We start from the raw sequence: 15,673 nt of genomic DNA, 5'->3' as shown, positions 1-15,673 counted from the left end.
ACGTGTCATGTGAGTTGGCCTGCAAGTGGCCTGTATTGAGGGTGCTCCTGCTTACAAGCACCCCCAGAGGATTAGAGGGGTTTTATTGCTGTCACTTTTGCTGTTGTGGGAATTCAACATTGCAGGCCTTCCAAAACAAGTTTCGCTATTAACACCATCTTGGCCGTTCTGCAGCCAAATCCCTGGGTGGGGTGAGCCTTACTTGCACATAAACAGATGCACAAAGGGGGCTTCTGTGGACATGCAGCTAAGGGGTATTCTTAGGGTCCAGGTCTGTTGAAGACGCCTGGGTAAAGAAGGGACCTCAGACCAAACCACCCTCACTGAGAAAGTCCTGAATTCCAGATAATGGAGAAAAAGCTATACCTAATTTTCTGTCCTCGGTTTTGAAAGATCACTCCCGCCAGCCCCTTCCAAGACTTCCTAAAAGTGGCAACTTTTTTTCAATTGTGTACAAAGGGAGGTTCTTCATCATTTTTACAAGGCAGCCTCTCATTTATCTGGGCAAACAGAACATCCAATTAACTCCACCTTCTCTGTTAACATATAGGAGGCCACATATGGTATACAATTTTGTAGTGTCATCCTAAGGGAGATTTGACTGAGAATGAAAAGGTCTAGAGAAAGTAACTGTAAGCTCCTCAAGGCAATAACAATCTCCCAGCACCAAAAGCAGCCAGTAAATTATAACTGTAACCATGAAAGACAGTTCCTACCCACAACCATATGTTTCTGGACTCAGTGTCAGGGGAGCGGCTAGAATAAGTGAGGCAAAGAGATTTCCAGGTCAACTGAGAGAGGCTCCCAATGGGACATTTGGGGACCACAGTGATATCTGCCCAAACGCTGTCCCAGCTGCGTCAGCCTCAAGAGGGAGGGTATCCATACCCTTCCTGAAAAACATGACCTTTCCACCACCTCAGTTGAAGAGACACAGACCATGTGATGACCAGAGCCTCAAAGCACAGATGAGCAGCCTGGGGAACACAGCTGTCTTCAAGCAGAGCATCCACAGGCTAGCCAGAGACATGGGACTTTTGCATCCAGGCTTGAGACTTGAGTCAAGTCCAGAGTCTCCGCCTGGGAAGTCTGGACCACAGGATGCGGTGATGCTTGGAGGTGGCACTGGGGCTGAGCAGTCACGCAGGCGTGGGCCAGAGGCACCCACCACTGCAAGCCCAAGCCTCACACAGACCAAGATGCAGGCAGAAGAGGCAACGTCCTCACAGGAGACTGAGGCGGGGACTGAGCAGAGAGGAAGGAAGCATCACTGAGGCGGGGGGGTGGGGGGGCATAAGGCGACAGGGTGCCTCCACCCCTCATGGCCTGGATCTCTATTTCATCCCCACGAGGGTTTCCCCTCTGATTCCTGAAGGTCTGTAAGATTGCTTGTTATAGTCCTATAACCAAACCTCTAATTTACCCGATCCAATTAGAGAGGAATTCTGTTCTTTTCAACTACACAGAGCCTAACCAAAGCCTGGCTATGTAAGAAACGGCCCCGGTCCTTCCACTGCTCTGCACACCCTAGAACTCACAGCCAGCCTCCTTCCCTTACAAAGAACAGGGAAGATCGAAGTTTGCTACGTTTTTCATTTCCTCAAAGTCCAGTAATTAACAAACACCATTTTTAGTGAAGAATCTCATATTTCCAGATTTACTACCTTACTGAATGGTGAGCCTACACAACACACCAACAACACAATGTGTGTGAGGGTTTGGATAACGTCAAGGCATCATGTCAGAAAATAAACCCAATTCAGTATTCCTGATGATCAAAAAGCTAAAACCCTGGCTTCCGGGGAGCTTATTTTGCTAAACAAGCCAAATAGTTTTGCTTTCTCTTCATGCTGTCATTTACTTTGTCTTTTGATTAATATGCAGATCAGGGGAAAAAAATGGATTTAACCCTAAAAATATCAAACTCCTGTCACACGCAGATATGGCTCAGCTTAGAGAGAATTTATAAGCATTGTGTCATACTCAATGGCAAAGATTGTAGCATTCTTTATATAATAACAACTGATTAACTGCCAAAATGTCCCCACAGTGGCAATGAGTTATGGAGCCTGTTTCCAATTTATATTAAATTTTACATCTGCTTTTCCACATTTTTTGCTTCCAGTCAATGGTGACTGGTCAAGGAGTCTGTGGTTGATGTCTGAATTGCCCCAAATGGGGGCCTATTAATTACAAATGTGGGGTTGGACAGTCAGCGGTGACAAAGTTTCAGATTCACTTTGCTTTACAGCCAAGAGCTGTTCTTCCGGTTTGCTTAGGAAGCACAGAGCTCTGGTGAGGAGCCTGACACTTATTTTCAGCACAAGGGACAGCAGCAATGGGCTGGCCGGCAGATGAGCTACTTACCACGCACTGGCTCTTTAAAAGGGCTAAACGTTTACCTTGTCTTGTGTCTACCAAGCTTAATTTGACCAAGAGAAAAATCAGTTGGGTGCAACTGAGATTTTTCGAAATCTGGTGATCTAATGAAGTTCAGCCCCATCCCCTAAAGCAGGAACTGGGAATACTCTACCTAGGAAGGCTTCCTTAATTTCAGTCTTGTCTGTCCGCCGGATAATTTTCACCACACAAATAACAGCCAGAGGTGTGAGGAAAGAAATTGCCTGGAAGAAATAACAAATAATCCCTCATGAAGGCAGTAGTTTGCTATCAGAGAGCCGAGTGGTAATTAGTTCCAGTTAACTTCCTTTGGACTCACTAGTTGAATGATCTCACTGAACTCCTGACCTTACACTAAGAAGGATTTATATCTATACTGAGAGATTCCACAGACTTGAAAAATCAGAGGTCTGATTATGGGTTATAATTGATTTGTAATTGCTGGGAGTCACATTTAAAGTGGTGACTTTTTAAACAGAAACGAAGAGTCTATAATTACAGTGACATCTTTGCCAGTAACCCTCCTCCCATCCTCCCCTGGGGAGGGGTGGAAGAACCCTTGGCTTCCCATCCCCAGCGCTCTGGCAACATGGGGACACGTGGGATTTGCTTGGAGTCTACTGATTCATTCCCCTTCGGCATTCTTTGGTTGAATATTCACTTCCACTGCAAAGCAGAGGTTAGTCCCTTCACATGAAGTCTCTCCTCTTTTCTTCCTGCATCCCCTTTACTTCCCTAGACCAAAGCACTGGGGAGTACAGTATGCACTGCACTTAACGAATCAAGCTGGTGGGATTCAGATGCAAACAACTCTTATTACTGAACCTTCTATGAGGCAGGAGCCATGTTTGGATACCATCCAGTACTGGGGCCTCTTAAATCCTCATGCAGGCTTTGTGACAATCTTTGCCCGGTTCGGGGACTAGGTGATGTGGCCAAGGACACACATCTGGGAAACAGCAAGATGGGCTTCAGAGGTCAGGTTTTCTGCCTCCCATACCTAGTCTTTACGCAGCATTCTATAATTAGTATGCTGTTTGGTTTTTTTTCCCAACATTTCAATGACCAAGAAAAAGGTATTAGATTGGCCAAAAAGTTCATTCATTCAGGGTTTTCATCCTATCTTACCAAAAAGCCTGAACGAACTTTTTGGCATACAATATTTGTGTTACTTCCTTATGATTATAACATCTCAGGATAACAATCAAAAGGGATTAAATATCTCGCAAATCTACAGCTGGGCTCACAGATGATGGTGGGAGGGGTGGGCGTGGGAGATGGTAACTATTAACCAACAGTGTTCACAATTTGGGAAGTCTCCACCTGGGCTCTAATCAATGTTGCTTTTTGGAAAGGGGGCTTCCTAACAGGTCTAAGGCATGGCTGGAAGATACTTTCCTTTAAAAAAAAAAAAGAAAACACCAGAATTCCTCCAAATGCACACAGTCTATCAAAATTGGTGATGTCCTACAGACATGCAAGAGCCAGACCGTGAGAGCTCAGAGCATCTTGGGGACTCCTCTTTGGGAGCAATATTCACAGACAGCTCATGAGACATGAGAAAATCCTTCTCCTTACAGGCTGGTTTCTTTCTGACCACAAATGGTAGTAACCAGCTTGATGAGCCTCCTTATTGGCCATGGCCCTGAACGACTTAACATCAGTAAGTCCTGTCTCCATGGAGGGTATTCAGAAGAGTGTGGCCCAGGTCTTAGGGAAGCTGCACAAAAGGAGATTCAGAACTGGAGCAGAGAAGCAGAGGATTTACCCAGGGTGACTGAAAAAGGCAACACTCATTCGTGTGTTCCAGCAAGTCTGTGAGTCTCCACCAGTGCCTGGGTAGCTCTCACACCTGCAGTGTTTGTTACACGGCTGCATCCCTCAGACCCTCTTACAGGACAGGTCTGGAATCTACGTTGTGTAACAAGCATCTCAAATGACTCTGGTGACAGAAACACTGCATCAGTTCTGATTCACACATTCAGCGTTTAGAGAGTGATGGCTGAAGCCCCAGCTTACCTAAGTCCAAAGTTAAGCTTAAGGTCAAAGAAGTCCCGGGCTTTTGGTTTCCTCTCACTTTGGGCACTACAGACCAGCCGCTGCCCTCAAAGAGGAGAAAGCAGCTCACTGAACAGTGAACAGAATTGCAGCAGCCCCACCAACAGTCAAACCATAAATATGAGAGCAATAGTGAACTAGAGATATGCTGTGTGCTGTGCTTAGCTGCTCAGTCGTGTCTGACCCTTCACGACCCCATGGACTGTAGCCCTCCAGGCTCTTCTGTCCATGGGGGTTCTCCATTCTGGTGGAAGTAATGATAGCTTTCCTCTTCTTGGGCTCTAAAATCACCGTGGATGGTGACTGCAGTCATGAAATCAGAAGAATTTTGCCTCTTGGCAGGAAAGCTATGACAAACCTAGAAAGTGTGTTGAAAAGCAGAGACATTACTCTGGCAACAAAGGTTCACATAATCAAGGCAATGGTCTTCCCAGTGGTCATGTACAGTTGTGAGAGCTAGTAAAAAAGGTAGAGTGCTGAATAATTAAGGCTTTCAAACTGTGATGCCGGAGAAGACTCCTGAGAGTCTCTTGGACAGCAAGGACCTCAAACCAGTCAATCTTAAGGGAAATCAACCCTGAATACTTGCTGGAAGGACTGATGCTGAAGCTGAAACTCCAATATTTTGGTTACCTGATGCAAACAGCTGACTCACTGAGAAAGTCCCTGATGCTGGGAAAGACTGAGGGCAGAAGGAGAAGAGGGTGTCAGAGGATGAGATGGCTGGACAGCATCAGTGAAGCAATGGACATGAACTTGGAAAACTCTGGGAGATGTGATGGACAGGGAGGCCTGGCATGCTGCAGTCCATGGGGTCGCAAAGAACTGGACAAGACTAGGTAACTGAACAACAACAACAACACACACACACACACACACACACACACATATGTATGCTATTGGTGGCTTCCCTGGTGGTTCAGATGGTAAAGAATCTGCCTGCAATGCAGGCGATCTGGGTTCAATCCCTGGGTCGGGAAGATTCCCTGGAGAAAGGAATGGCTACCCATTCCAGTATTTTTGCCTGGAGAATTCCATGGACAGATTAGCCTAGTGGGCTTGAGTCCCTGGGGTCGCAGAGTCAGATAAGACTGAGCAACTATGTCTTTTAGCACATATATGCTATTAACATAAAAGGAAAGGAAAGTGAAGTTGTTTAGTCGTGTCTGACTCTTTGTGACCCCATGGACTGTAGCCTATCAGGCTCCTCCATCCATGGGATTTTCCAGGCAAGGGTACAGAAGTGGGTAGCCATTTATTTCTCCAGGGGATCTTCCCAACCCAGGGATTGAACCCAGGTTTCCCACGTTGCAGGCAGACACCATCTGAACCACCAGAGAAGCCCGCTATTAATATAAGACAGTCCCAGAAGGCATAGTCTAAGGTTAGACAGAATTGGAACCCCAGAGAAAATATGATTTGGGAAGACTTCCCCTCCAAGGTTCCAGAGGCTGCTGCAGGGGATGACCCTGAGCTGGACTGTTCTGACTGAACAGGAGATGGGTTGCTGTGTAGGAGCCCCATGGCTCCAACCAGGAGCGGGAGCTGGAGGACGCAAGGGCCATGCCTTGTGCATCCACCAGTGAAGCCAACACAGGACGTGCCGTCCGTCCCCAGTCCAGAAGATGGGTGACCCCTGGATGCTGATACAAGGCACTGTGTTGCCAGGATACTTCTGGGAATCCACCAAGTATGACACCAGACACAAAGCTTGTCTCCAGGGAAGGGCATGAGTGGCCAAGGACTTTTAACCACCAAAGGGGTTGAAGCCCGGGCACCCAATGCTAGGATGTTTTAGCCACAGAAGAGCTTGTCACTGGGGGTTAGTCACATCAGACAAAACAGTGGGCCCAAAGCGACTGAATTTTCAGCATCCAACAGAAAGGCATGTGTGGTCCACGGTGCTTCTAACAACTCAAGACACACACCCACCTGGGAAGGGCCCTGTGGTGGGCAGACAATCACAGTCTGTCACAGAGCTGGGAGCAAAGACTTGTCAAAAGTGTCTAAAAACTAAACTACCATGAGCCAGCTTTGTCTCTTTTCCTTCCCTCCTCCCCACAAACTGATTTTATTTTTGTCTTCCTTAGAAGCATCCGATTACAGAATAGAAGCTCCTGTTATTAAATCAACACAATACCAGTAATACGCTATGGAAGTAAATCTTCTGGACACGTCATGGCCAGAGAAGAAAGATTGATCTTGGGCAGAGGATAGGTCTAGGGCAGATTTTTTTTAAATCAAGTTAAAAAATTGCAAAACACCTCCTCTTTCTGCAGTTCCCTGAATCTTGCCTGTTCTTCGAGGGTTTTCCTGGGAAGCCGAATGGTCTGACTTGTGTTCATGTCTCTGCTCCCACTAGGCTAGAGACCATACCTACTCAGCTCTGCACCTCCACTACCCACCACCATGCTTGGTTCTAGGAAGGTGCTTCATAACTTTCTGTTGAATTAAGCAATAATCAACTAACTTGAAGTTGTCCACACTCTGCCTGTACCCCTGCCTCCCGCTGCCCCCTCCACCATGCAGTACTCCAAGCAAACTCCCATTCATGGGGCCCGCATGGCCTGGCTCCACTATGTCTGCTCCTTGACACCTGATCTTCTGTGTGTGACAGGTTGCACTCACCACCTGTCCACCTCCCTTCGACCCCCAAGGAGGCAGCACGGCTGAATGGCTCCAAAAGTGTCTGTACTCTGATCAGCGGCATTCAGACCCTGGTCCAGCCACTGATGGTTGTAAACCTGGGATAAGCTGTTTAATCTCATGACAGTTTCATTTTCTCTACTGAAATGATGGTATCACAAAAGTGCCAACCTCAAAGGATTCTGAGAGAATTCACTGAGATGCTATTTGTAAAGTGATGAGCACCGTTACTACAGTCAAGAGATGCTAGCTGCTCTTGTGAATTACCATGGTGATGAGAAGGAGGAGGACAATGGTAAGGATGGGGACGAACATCCCTAAAAGTGCCCCTGAGCCTCTCCTCCCCTCTTTCTCAGATTACACTTTGCTTCAGGGTACCATCGCCCTCACAAGCCTGCAGGGGTCAAGTCTGATTTGACTTCACATCACCTGCAATTCCCATGGCTTTCCTCACCCTGGAAGTGTTCTCTGGACACACAAAGACACTACAGGCAACAACAGAGAGGGCACTGAAGAGCAATATGGAATACCAGCAGAGTAATCTTCCTACACCAAAAAGTAGGCTTTCAAAGATGCGCTGATACACTTTACATGTTCAGAAAGGAAGCATGGCCTCTTCTGAATAAGGAAGCGGCTGATAGCCTGTTAATATTTAACAGCAAATGTTAAAGTCAAGACCCAGTATGTGAGAACAGAGTTCTCAGGCTTCCTCTCTGGTCCACAGGAGCCCAGGGTCATCATGGGAAACTCTCAGAATCCATGGTCCAACCACACCCAAGTGTCATGTTGACAGATACCCTCACCTTGGCTGATGGTGCCAAAGACAGAGAAAATGCCAGGCAGTGGCTTCCAGGTGATGTCATTACCATTTACTCCTTACTTAATTCCCTAACCTTCCGATAATATTTTTGTAACATTTGACCAAGTAGCTCTTTTAAAACTGACACGCACACAAATAAGCACAACTCCAGAGACACTGATTTCACAAAGAAATCTGGATTCACAGCAGCTGCCTTTAAAAAACACTTTGGTTATTAGAAAGTTAGCAAGTTTGACTTTAGAGTAAAACACTCTAAACAAAAATAGAGGAGACCCCAGGATTATCTATGTGTTAACTAATGAAACTGGAGCTTTCTAAGGAAGCCAATAGATTTTTAAAAAAACATTGAAAATTATGTTCTCTTATACATTCTTTTAGAAACACCATAAGGTTTGTAAAGATCAAAAGCAGACAAATGATATCTTGTATTAAACTCTCAATAAAACCCAGGAGAACAAATCTAATTTATGTGGTGACAAAGCATTTTTCATCTTGCGTTGCACATATTCTAAATGTATCTACTGCTCTCCTTGTGTTATTATGGAATTGCACTAAATCTTGCAACTGAATGAATGAAATCCATCAACAACTATTAACAAAACAAAAGGTAGAACTTATTTCATTAGGAGATTAGAGGGTATGAATCAGTGTTTGTGGCTGAATACCCTTCTATTCTCTGAGAATCACAGCACTGAATAACTCCTTTACTGTCTCCTTTCCTCCACTGCCAACATGCAAATGTGCTCCATCCTATTTGTGTCTGCAGCCAGGATATTTGTGGCATTTGTATCTAGACTTCAAAACAATCCATTGTTCATAAATCTAGGACACAGCCACAGATTCATCACAACACCCCATATGAACAGTCATCTCCAAATTGGGTTTTACAGCACACAAAATGTGAAATCTTTGAAAATGGGGATAAGTGATAAACAGAAGCTCCTCCTACTAAAACCATGGAGTAAACTAGTGAGACACATGCTAGTTACTTTATTTCTAGGATTTATGGAAGATGTGAGTTGGAACAAAAACGGGAAAAAAATCCGATTTTAATACACAGATGTAAGGCAATGCCCAACTCACAAGACCCTACATTATTCAATTTCCCTGATATTTACAAAAACCTGATTTATTTTCCAGCAGGAAGGAAATTATGAAAAAGCAATAAAAATAAGACTGCAATGTTCATGTAGTGTTCTGGACACTTGGGGATGTCTGCAGACACAAAGATCTTTCCATCATCTTTGAGCCAATCACTGGTGATCTTTCCAATCACTGATGAACTTTCCAATCACTGATGAACAAGATTTCCTCCCCAAATCAGAGGGATTTCTTTCAAAGTGCAAAAATATCTCTTGTGTGCTCTATAAAAGCTCTGGAACACACACTTGAGTTCCCAGAGACAGGACACGTGATGGCTGGTCAATAGGCAAAGTCTTCGAGCTACAGCGTTGCCCATCCAAAAGCTACATTCTTGTTCTGTAACAAGACGGAGCTTCAATATTTCCTCTGCCACAGGAAGGCCTTAAAGCAATTCTCCAGGAGCTGGTGAGCCTTAGCAGAGTCCTGAACACTCAGCTCCAGACTGCAAGGCAACCTCCTGGCTGAGAGCGGGGCTCAGAGCTGGCTGCTCGGGTGCGAATCTGGGCTCTCCCACTCTCTAGCTTGTGTGGCTTTGGGCAAGCTCTCTCATTTCTCTGGGATGCAGGTCTGCACCTGCAAAATTCAGACAACAATGACATCCTCCTCACTGGGAAACACTCAGTTCAGTTCAGTCGCTCAGTCGTGTCTGACTCTTGGCGACCTCATGGACTGTGGCACGCCAGGCCTCCCTGTCCATCCACCAACTCCTGGAGTTTACTCAAACTCATGTCCATTGAGTCGGTGATGCCATCCAACCATCTCATCCTCTGTCGTCCCCTTCTCCTCCCACCGTCAATCAGGGTGGGTCTAAGTGAGATAATCCTTCCTGAGCTTTCAGCAAGGGACCAGGACGTAGTAGTGTTAGCCACTCAGTCGTGTCCTACTCTTTATGACACCATGAACTATAGCCCGTCAGGCTCCTCTGTCCATAGGATTCTCCAGGCAAGAGTACTGGAGTTGCCATTCCCTTCTCCAGGGGATCTTCTTGACCCAGGGATCAAACCCGGGGCTCCTGCTTTGCAGGTGGATTCTTTACCACCTGAGCTACCAGAAAAGCCCATGGTAGGGGAGTGTAAAAGGCTGTAATCAACATGGGGCAGAATGAAGAGGTAAAATAGTCCTAATATATCCACCAACTATTTGGGTGTTTGCCCACTTATCCTAGGATCAGAGACCCTACCCAGAGTTGAGTCACACACGGTGGTCTCATCACCGCTTAACTGACCAGCCAAGCCCAGAAAAGTGGATAACAGAGCAGCTTAATGGTGTCTGAGCATGGCTAAATCAAGGTCTACTTTAAAAGAAGATGGAGCGGGCAACTCTGTTCACTAGTTTCTCATCTTATTCTACTATGCTGCTGCTGCTAAGTCGCTTCAGTTGTGTCCGACTCTTTGCGACCCCATGGACTATAGCCCACCAGGCTCCTCTGTCCCTGGGATTCTCCAGGCAAGAGTACTGGAGTGGGTTGCCATTGCCTTCTCCACTTATTCTACTCTAAGTATTTGGAAACAGTTTGGGTTTAGCTAAAATAAGCAGGGCCCTTCTTTTCCAAAGCCTCGGGCAATTGCTTCTCACATGACCAAGCGGCGAACCAGTCCGATCTGGAATTAAATTTTAATTTGTCTGGCTACTTGCCTCTGTTCTTCAGGCTGCTGGCCGTCATCAGCAGGGGGTGGAAAAACAGAAGTGAAAACCCATGTGGCTCACACTTGGGGGAGTGGTCCCATCAGCCATGAAATCAGCAGTACTTACAAACATGAGGCGGGTGGGGATGTTGTCTGACTGCACCAGAGGATTCTTATAGAGCCAGATCTCTTCTGGCTGGATGACTCTCTGGAAGGGATCCAAAAATTCTGTAAAACTGAAAGAAAACAAAGAAAGAGGCGTGAGCACTGGGGAGGAGGTGGCCTACACAAGAGCTCAGAGTGGACGAACTGGTCCCTGGGGCGGGGGACAGGCTGCCCAACTGATGGATCTCGGGCAGCTCCAACCGGGGAAACATGGAAGAATCACTAAGACTGTAGCATCTTTCATCACCACCAGCCTGCTAGGACCAGCGGGGGGCATAAGAGAAGAGCAGGAGAGGCAGACATACAAAGACCCTAAGAACTCGGGGATCCAAAGGGAACTGGGAGTTGAAGTTCAGAATGGTGGCTCAGACTGGGGCAAGGCCAGGCCAACAGCTGTCTCTGGGGACAAAATGGACTTGAGTTGGAGCGAAAGGGATGGAGCAGCGGGCAGGACTAGAGAAAAGAACCGGCGGTGCTCCTTCTCCACATTACTCCAGATGGCGCCCCTCCACCATCACCACCACCAGGGGGCAGAGTGAGAGAAAGAAACTTCCAGAAAAGAGAAGGCTGGGACAGGAGAGACAGCAGAGGAGAGGAAAGAAGGAAGGAAGCGGGAAGAGGATGGGGGGCTGCTGTTAAGGAACCAGACAGCTCTAAGCCTCCACCTCCCGACCCCTCTCTCACCCTGGGAACCCACAACACCCAGGTGGATGAAAAGGATCACCACCAAGAGAAAACCTGCAAGGGAAGAACAACAGAGATGGCAGGCTTCTTTAGCCAGCTTTCAGCCCTTGGGTCCCCTCCCAGCTCTCTTGCCCAGTTCTCCACCTGAATTCGGTTCAGAGTGGCCTCAGATGTGGCCGGGTGAGTCAGCGCTTGAGTGCCAGACTGAGGAATCTGCCTTTTGAACCAAGGAGGAATTTGGCAGGAAAGCATGGAATGAAATGTCCAACAGTGGTGAACGCGGGGCATTGGAGCAGAGCAGAGAGGCAGAGACAGTGAGGAGGTGAGGGCAGCTGTCCCAACAAGAGATGCCTGCAGAGAGAAGCAAAAGGCAGGACTGAAAATGGAAGAACAGGCACAGGCGGGGGTAGGGGTGGTGGTCAGAGCTGATGCCAAGGGCTCTGGCTTGGCCTCTCAGGAAATGGGGTACCATTGCCAAGATGAGGAGGAGGGGAGTTGGGGAACGGGAGTTGGAGGTCAGCAGTCGTCTCATCTAGGAGACCAGCCAGGTGACCAACAGTCCCGGCCAAACCGGGACTCTCCTGGTTTTAGCACTGAAATTCCTATGTACCAGGAAAAATCTCAGTCTTAGGAGAAACCTAGATGGTGGGTCATCTTAGAGCCACTCCAGCCCCGGGACAGAGTCAGCGGTCTGAGAGTCTTGGTTTCTTCCCTAGACTTGGAGCTTTGTATGATCATTAGTCTGTGTGCCCAGTTACACTGGGAGGGTGTGGAGCGTGGGGTCACTCTCCAGGATTATGTCCTCAGAGTCCAGCAGGGTGGAACTCTCAGTGACTCTCCAAGTGACTGCAGAATCTACTCTCTATTCTGGATTTTGAACAGCTGCTACAGGTAAAAAAAATTACCCTGGGTCTGATCAGCCTCACACTGAATTCTATCATGTATATACATGTAGATATACATGTATATCTACATGGATATCTAAACGAAACCTAAAATTCAATCTGTCTCTTGTGCCTCTATATACCTGTCCCTCCCTCTCTCTGTCTCCCTCTGTTCCTCTCCTCCCCTCTCTCTCCCCACAAGTGAGATTTTTCAAGTCGTAAATCTCTGTCCTGTCCTTGTATTTATGAAATTTCAAGAAGAAAGTAGTGCTGGCCCCTGACTGTTTCACTCAGCACTCAGCCCAGAACACATCTACTATAGGATCTTATTGCAATGCCCTGAGACCCCTGCATTCGTGTGTAAGTTAATTTCTGCTAAGAGCCCTCCAAGCCTCCTCCAAGACACAAGGCTACATGCCATCTGGGTGCTGGGAAACCTGCTTTCTGCCCGAGCTCCACCATTAAGCTGCTCTGGGTCTCAGAACAACCCACTTCTCACTGGGCCTCAATGTCCTCACTTGTAACCTGGGTGCGTGAGTGCATGCATGCTAAGTCGCTTCAGTCATGTCTGACTCTTTGTGACCCCATAGACTGCAGCCCACCAGGCTCCTCTGTCCATGGGATTTCCCAGGTAAGAATACTGGAGTGGGTTGCCATTCCCTTCTCCAGCGGATCTTCCCAATCCAGTGACTGAATCCTGTCTCTTCCGTCCCCTGCATTGACAGGTGGGTTCTTTATCACTAGCGTCACTTGGGAAGCTCCCTGCAACACAGGAGGTTGGGTTAGGTCAGAGGTGACAAATAAAGAAGCGTTAGAACCTCTGGAGACACCCTATCCCACACCTACAGCCTTGGTATGGACTGGGCCTGGTATGTGAATTTTAAAATACTCCCCAGGTGATTCTGAAGGGCCCGGCATTAAAGAAAATTCTCCAAGATTCCAAGAACCCTTGTCCACAAGGAGAGAAGACTTAGAAATTTAGCTCTCAACATTAACAATTCTTCTATCTGCTGCAAGACAGGCACTAGAGTCAGTCTCATCCATGTTCAAGTCCCAGCCCCTGCTGTGGGGCTCTCAGTGAGTTCATTAACATCTCTGAGCCTCAGTCTCCCATCTGTAAAATGGGCACACCTTACACAGTGGAAATAAAACTTAAATGAACGAATGTAAAGTACCTAACAGAGCACAAACAGAAACCAGCATTTTGTCATTCTATCATTTTACTCTAGCCTCTAATTGCAAGTTTTTACTAGATAGTTTTCTAGTAAAAAACTGTTTTCTGGACAGTTTCCAGGCTTTTTTTGGAGGGAAGGGGAGCAGATTTCATTTTGCAACAACTTACTCACTGCACTTGGGTATTTTAAAAGCATTTTAAATATAACTAAGTAAAAAGAATTTTATTTGCAAGTTATTTTAAAGAATATATTGGCTTCCCTGGTGGCTCAGATGGTAAGCATCTGCCTGCAATGTGGGAGACCTGAGTTCGATCCCTGGGCCGTGAAGATCCCCTGGAAGAAGGCATGGAGGCCCACTCCAGTTCTTGCCTGGAAAATTTCATGGACAGAGGAGCCTGGTGGGCTACAGTCCACAGGGTAACAGAAGAGTTAGACACGATGAAGTGACTAACACTTTAAGAATATACTTATGAAACATAAAGCCTCCAGAACACTGCAATTACTCTGGATGCATAACAAATTACCCCAGAACCTAATGTCTTAAACCACTCGTTTTCTTTTGCTCATGATTTTGTGGATCAGGAAATTGAGACAGGTCCAGATAGGCAGAGCTCACTTAACGTGGTCACAGCAGTTAGACACTAGCTGTGTCTTCAGGGCTGCATCACCTGAAGGCTTGACCAGGCTGGACATCAGGATGGCCTCTTGCATGGGTGCTGGCTGTCAACCGCCACCTGGAGCACCGCACACACCTCCCCAGCATGACAGACTCAGCATAGTCAGAATTTTTCATGGCTGCTGGCTTCCTCCGGGATGCAGGTCTCAGGAGGTCCAGGCAGAAGCTGAATGGCTTTTCTGACCCAGTCTCCGAAATCCTGTAGCATCACTGGGTGGCAGAAGGTCAGCCCCGATTCAAGACAGGGGAACTGACTTCACCTCTTAGCAGCGGTGTGGCAGAGTCCCATTATAGGAAAGCAGGTAAGATGAGAGATAGGGCTGCAGCCACCTTTCAAATACAATCTGTCCCCCATAGGCTGTCATCATGATAATGGTCTTGCAGCCCCTACTCTCAGAGACCCCAGAACTCTGATTCCCATTTCCTCTGCACACAGCTGGCCCAGGGCCAAGGAGCTGGCATGGTGCTGAGCACATCCTTCCTCATCTCGTCTGTCCCCCAGGGGACACTGTCCTCATGGTGATTTTTTAAAGCCTCGTGCACCCAGCCTTTCACACAACTCCTCACCCCCCCCTGAGTGGCTGCAGCCAGAACACATCTGTCAAGGAAATTGTATCCTCTGGGAGCAGCACACCAGGAAAGATAGATGTCCCTTCTCCCCACACACCAGCCACTGGCGTCTGCCTCTGAGAATCCAGACAGTGAGGCAGCTACACAGAGGACAGGATGTGAGTCTCAAAATGCAGATGGGAGCAGAAGTGGGCATACAGTAGGATGTAAAGGTCTGGAAACATGAAAGGGTGCCCCCAAGAGAGGGCATGCCAGGCCTGGAAACATCCTTCCAGGAACTCTTTGTAAAGTGGTTTGGAACCAGGAAATGGAAACCTTGCTTCCAGGGGAGGAATTCAGGCATGGGATCCAACTGCCTGCTCAGCAGGGCTCACTACGCACTGAGGACCTCCCCTCGCCCCCCAGCAGCATGAACGATCAGGGCTTCCCAAACAAGAATGTGCCCAGAGACCTCCTGGGGACTGCTGATACAGCAGGTCCAGGGCTGGCACCTCCAGCAAGCTCCCCGAGGACGCTGATGCTGCTGGTCTGTGGACCAAACCTAGAGTCACAAGAGGCCAGCACATCAGTATCACCTTGGATGGAGCTGTTAAAAATACAGAAACTGGGCTTCCCTGGTGGCTCGGTGGTAAGGAGTCCGCCTGCCAAGTAGGAGGCATGGGTTTGATCCCTGGTCCGGATATATCCTACATGTCGCGGAGCAACTAAGCCCGTATGCTACAACTACCAAGCCAGTGCCCCACAGCCTGGGAACTGTAACTACCGAAGCCCACACGCCCTAGAGCCGTGCTCTGCAAAAGGAGAAGTCAGCGCAGTGAGAAGCCCAC

At 47.5% G+C, this 15,673-nt stretch overlaps 1 protein-coding gene across 1 annotated transcript in view; it reads right to left on the bottom strand.

The window, feature by feature from the left end:
• Positions 1-15,673, bottom strand: part of PLPP4 (phospholipid phosphatase 4) — a 141,683-nt gene that overhangs the window by 73,557 nt on the left and 52,453 nt on the right. Inside the window, exons 2-3 of the mRNA XM_061163179.1 lie at positions 10,820-10,928; positions 2,534-2,624 (exon numbers count right to left, since the gene is read on the bottom strand). Coding sequence (XP_061019162.1) covers positions 2,534-2,624; positions 10,820-10,928 — 200 coding nt within the window. The remainder of the gene's footprint in view (positions 1-2,533; positions 2,625-10,819; positions 10,929-15,673) is intronic.

The sequence above is a fragment of the Dama dama genome, chromosome 15 (genome assembly GCF_033118175.1).
Source record: "Dama dama isolate Ldn47 chromosome 15, ASM3311817v1, whole genome shotgun sequence".
NCBI classification, from domain to species: Eukaryota; Metazoa; Chordata; class Mammalia; order Artiodactyla; family Cervidae; genus Dama; species Dama dama.
This window is presented reverse-complemented; position numbering and strand designations above follow the sequence as displayed.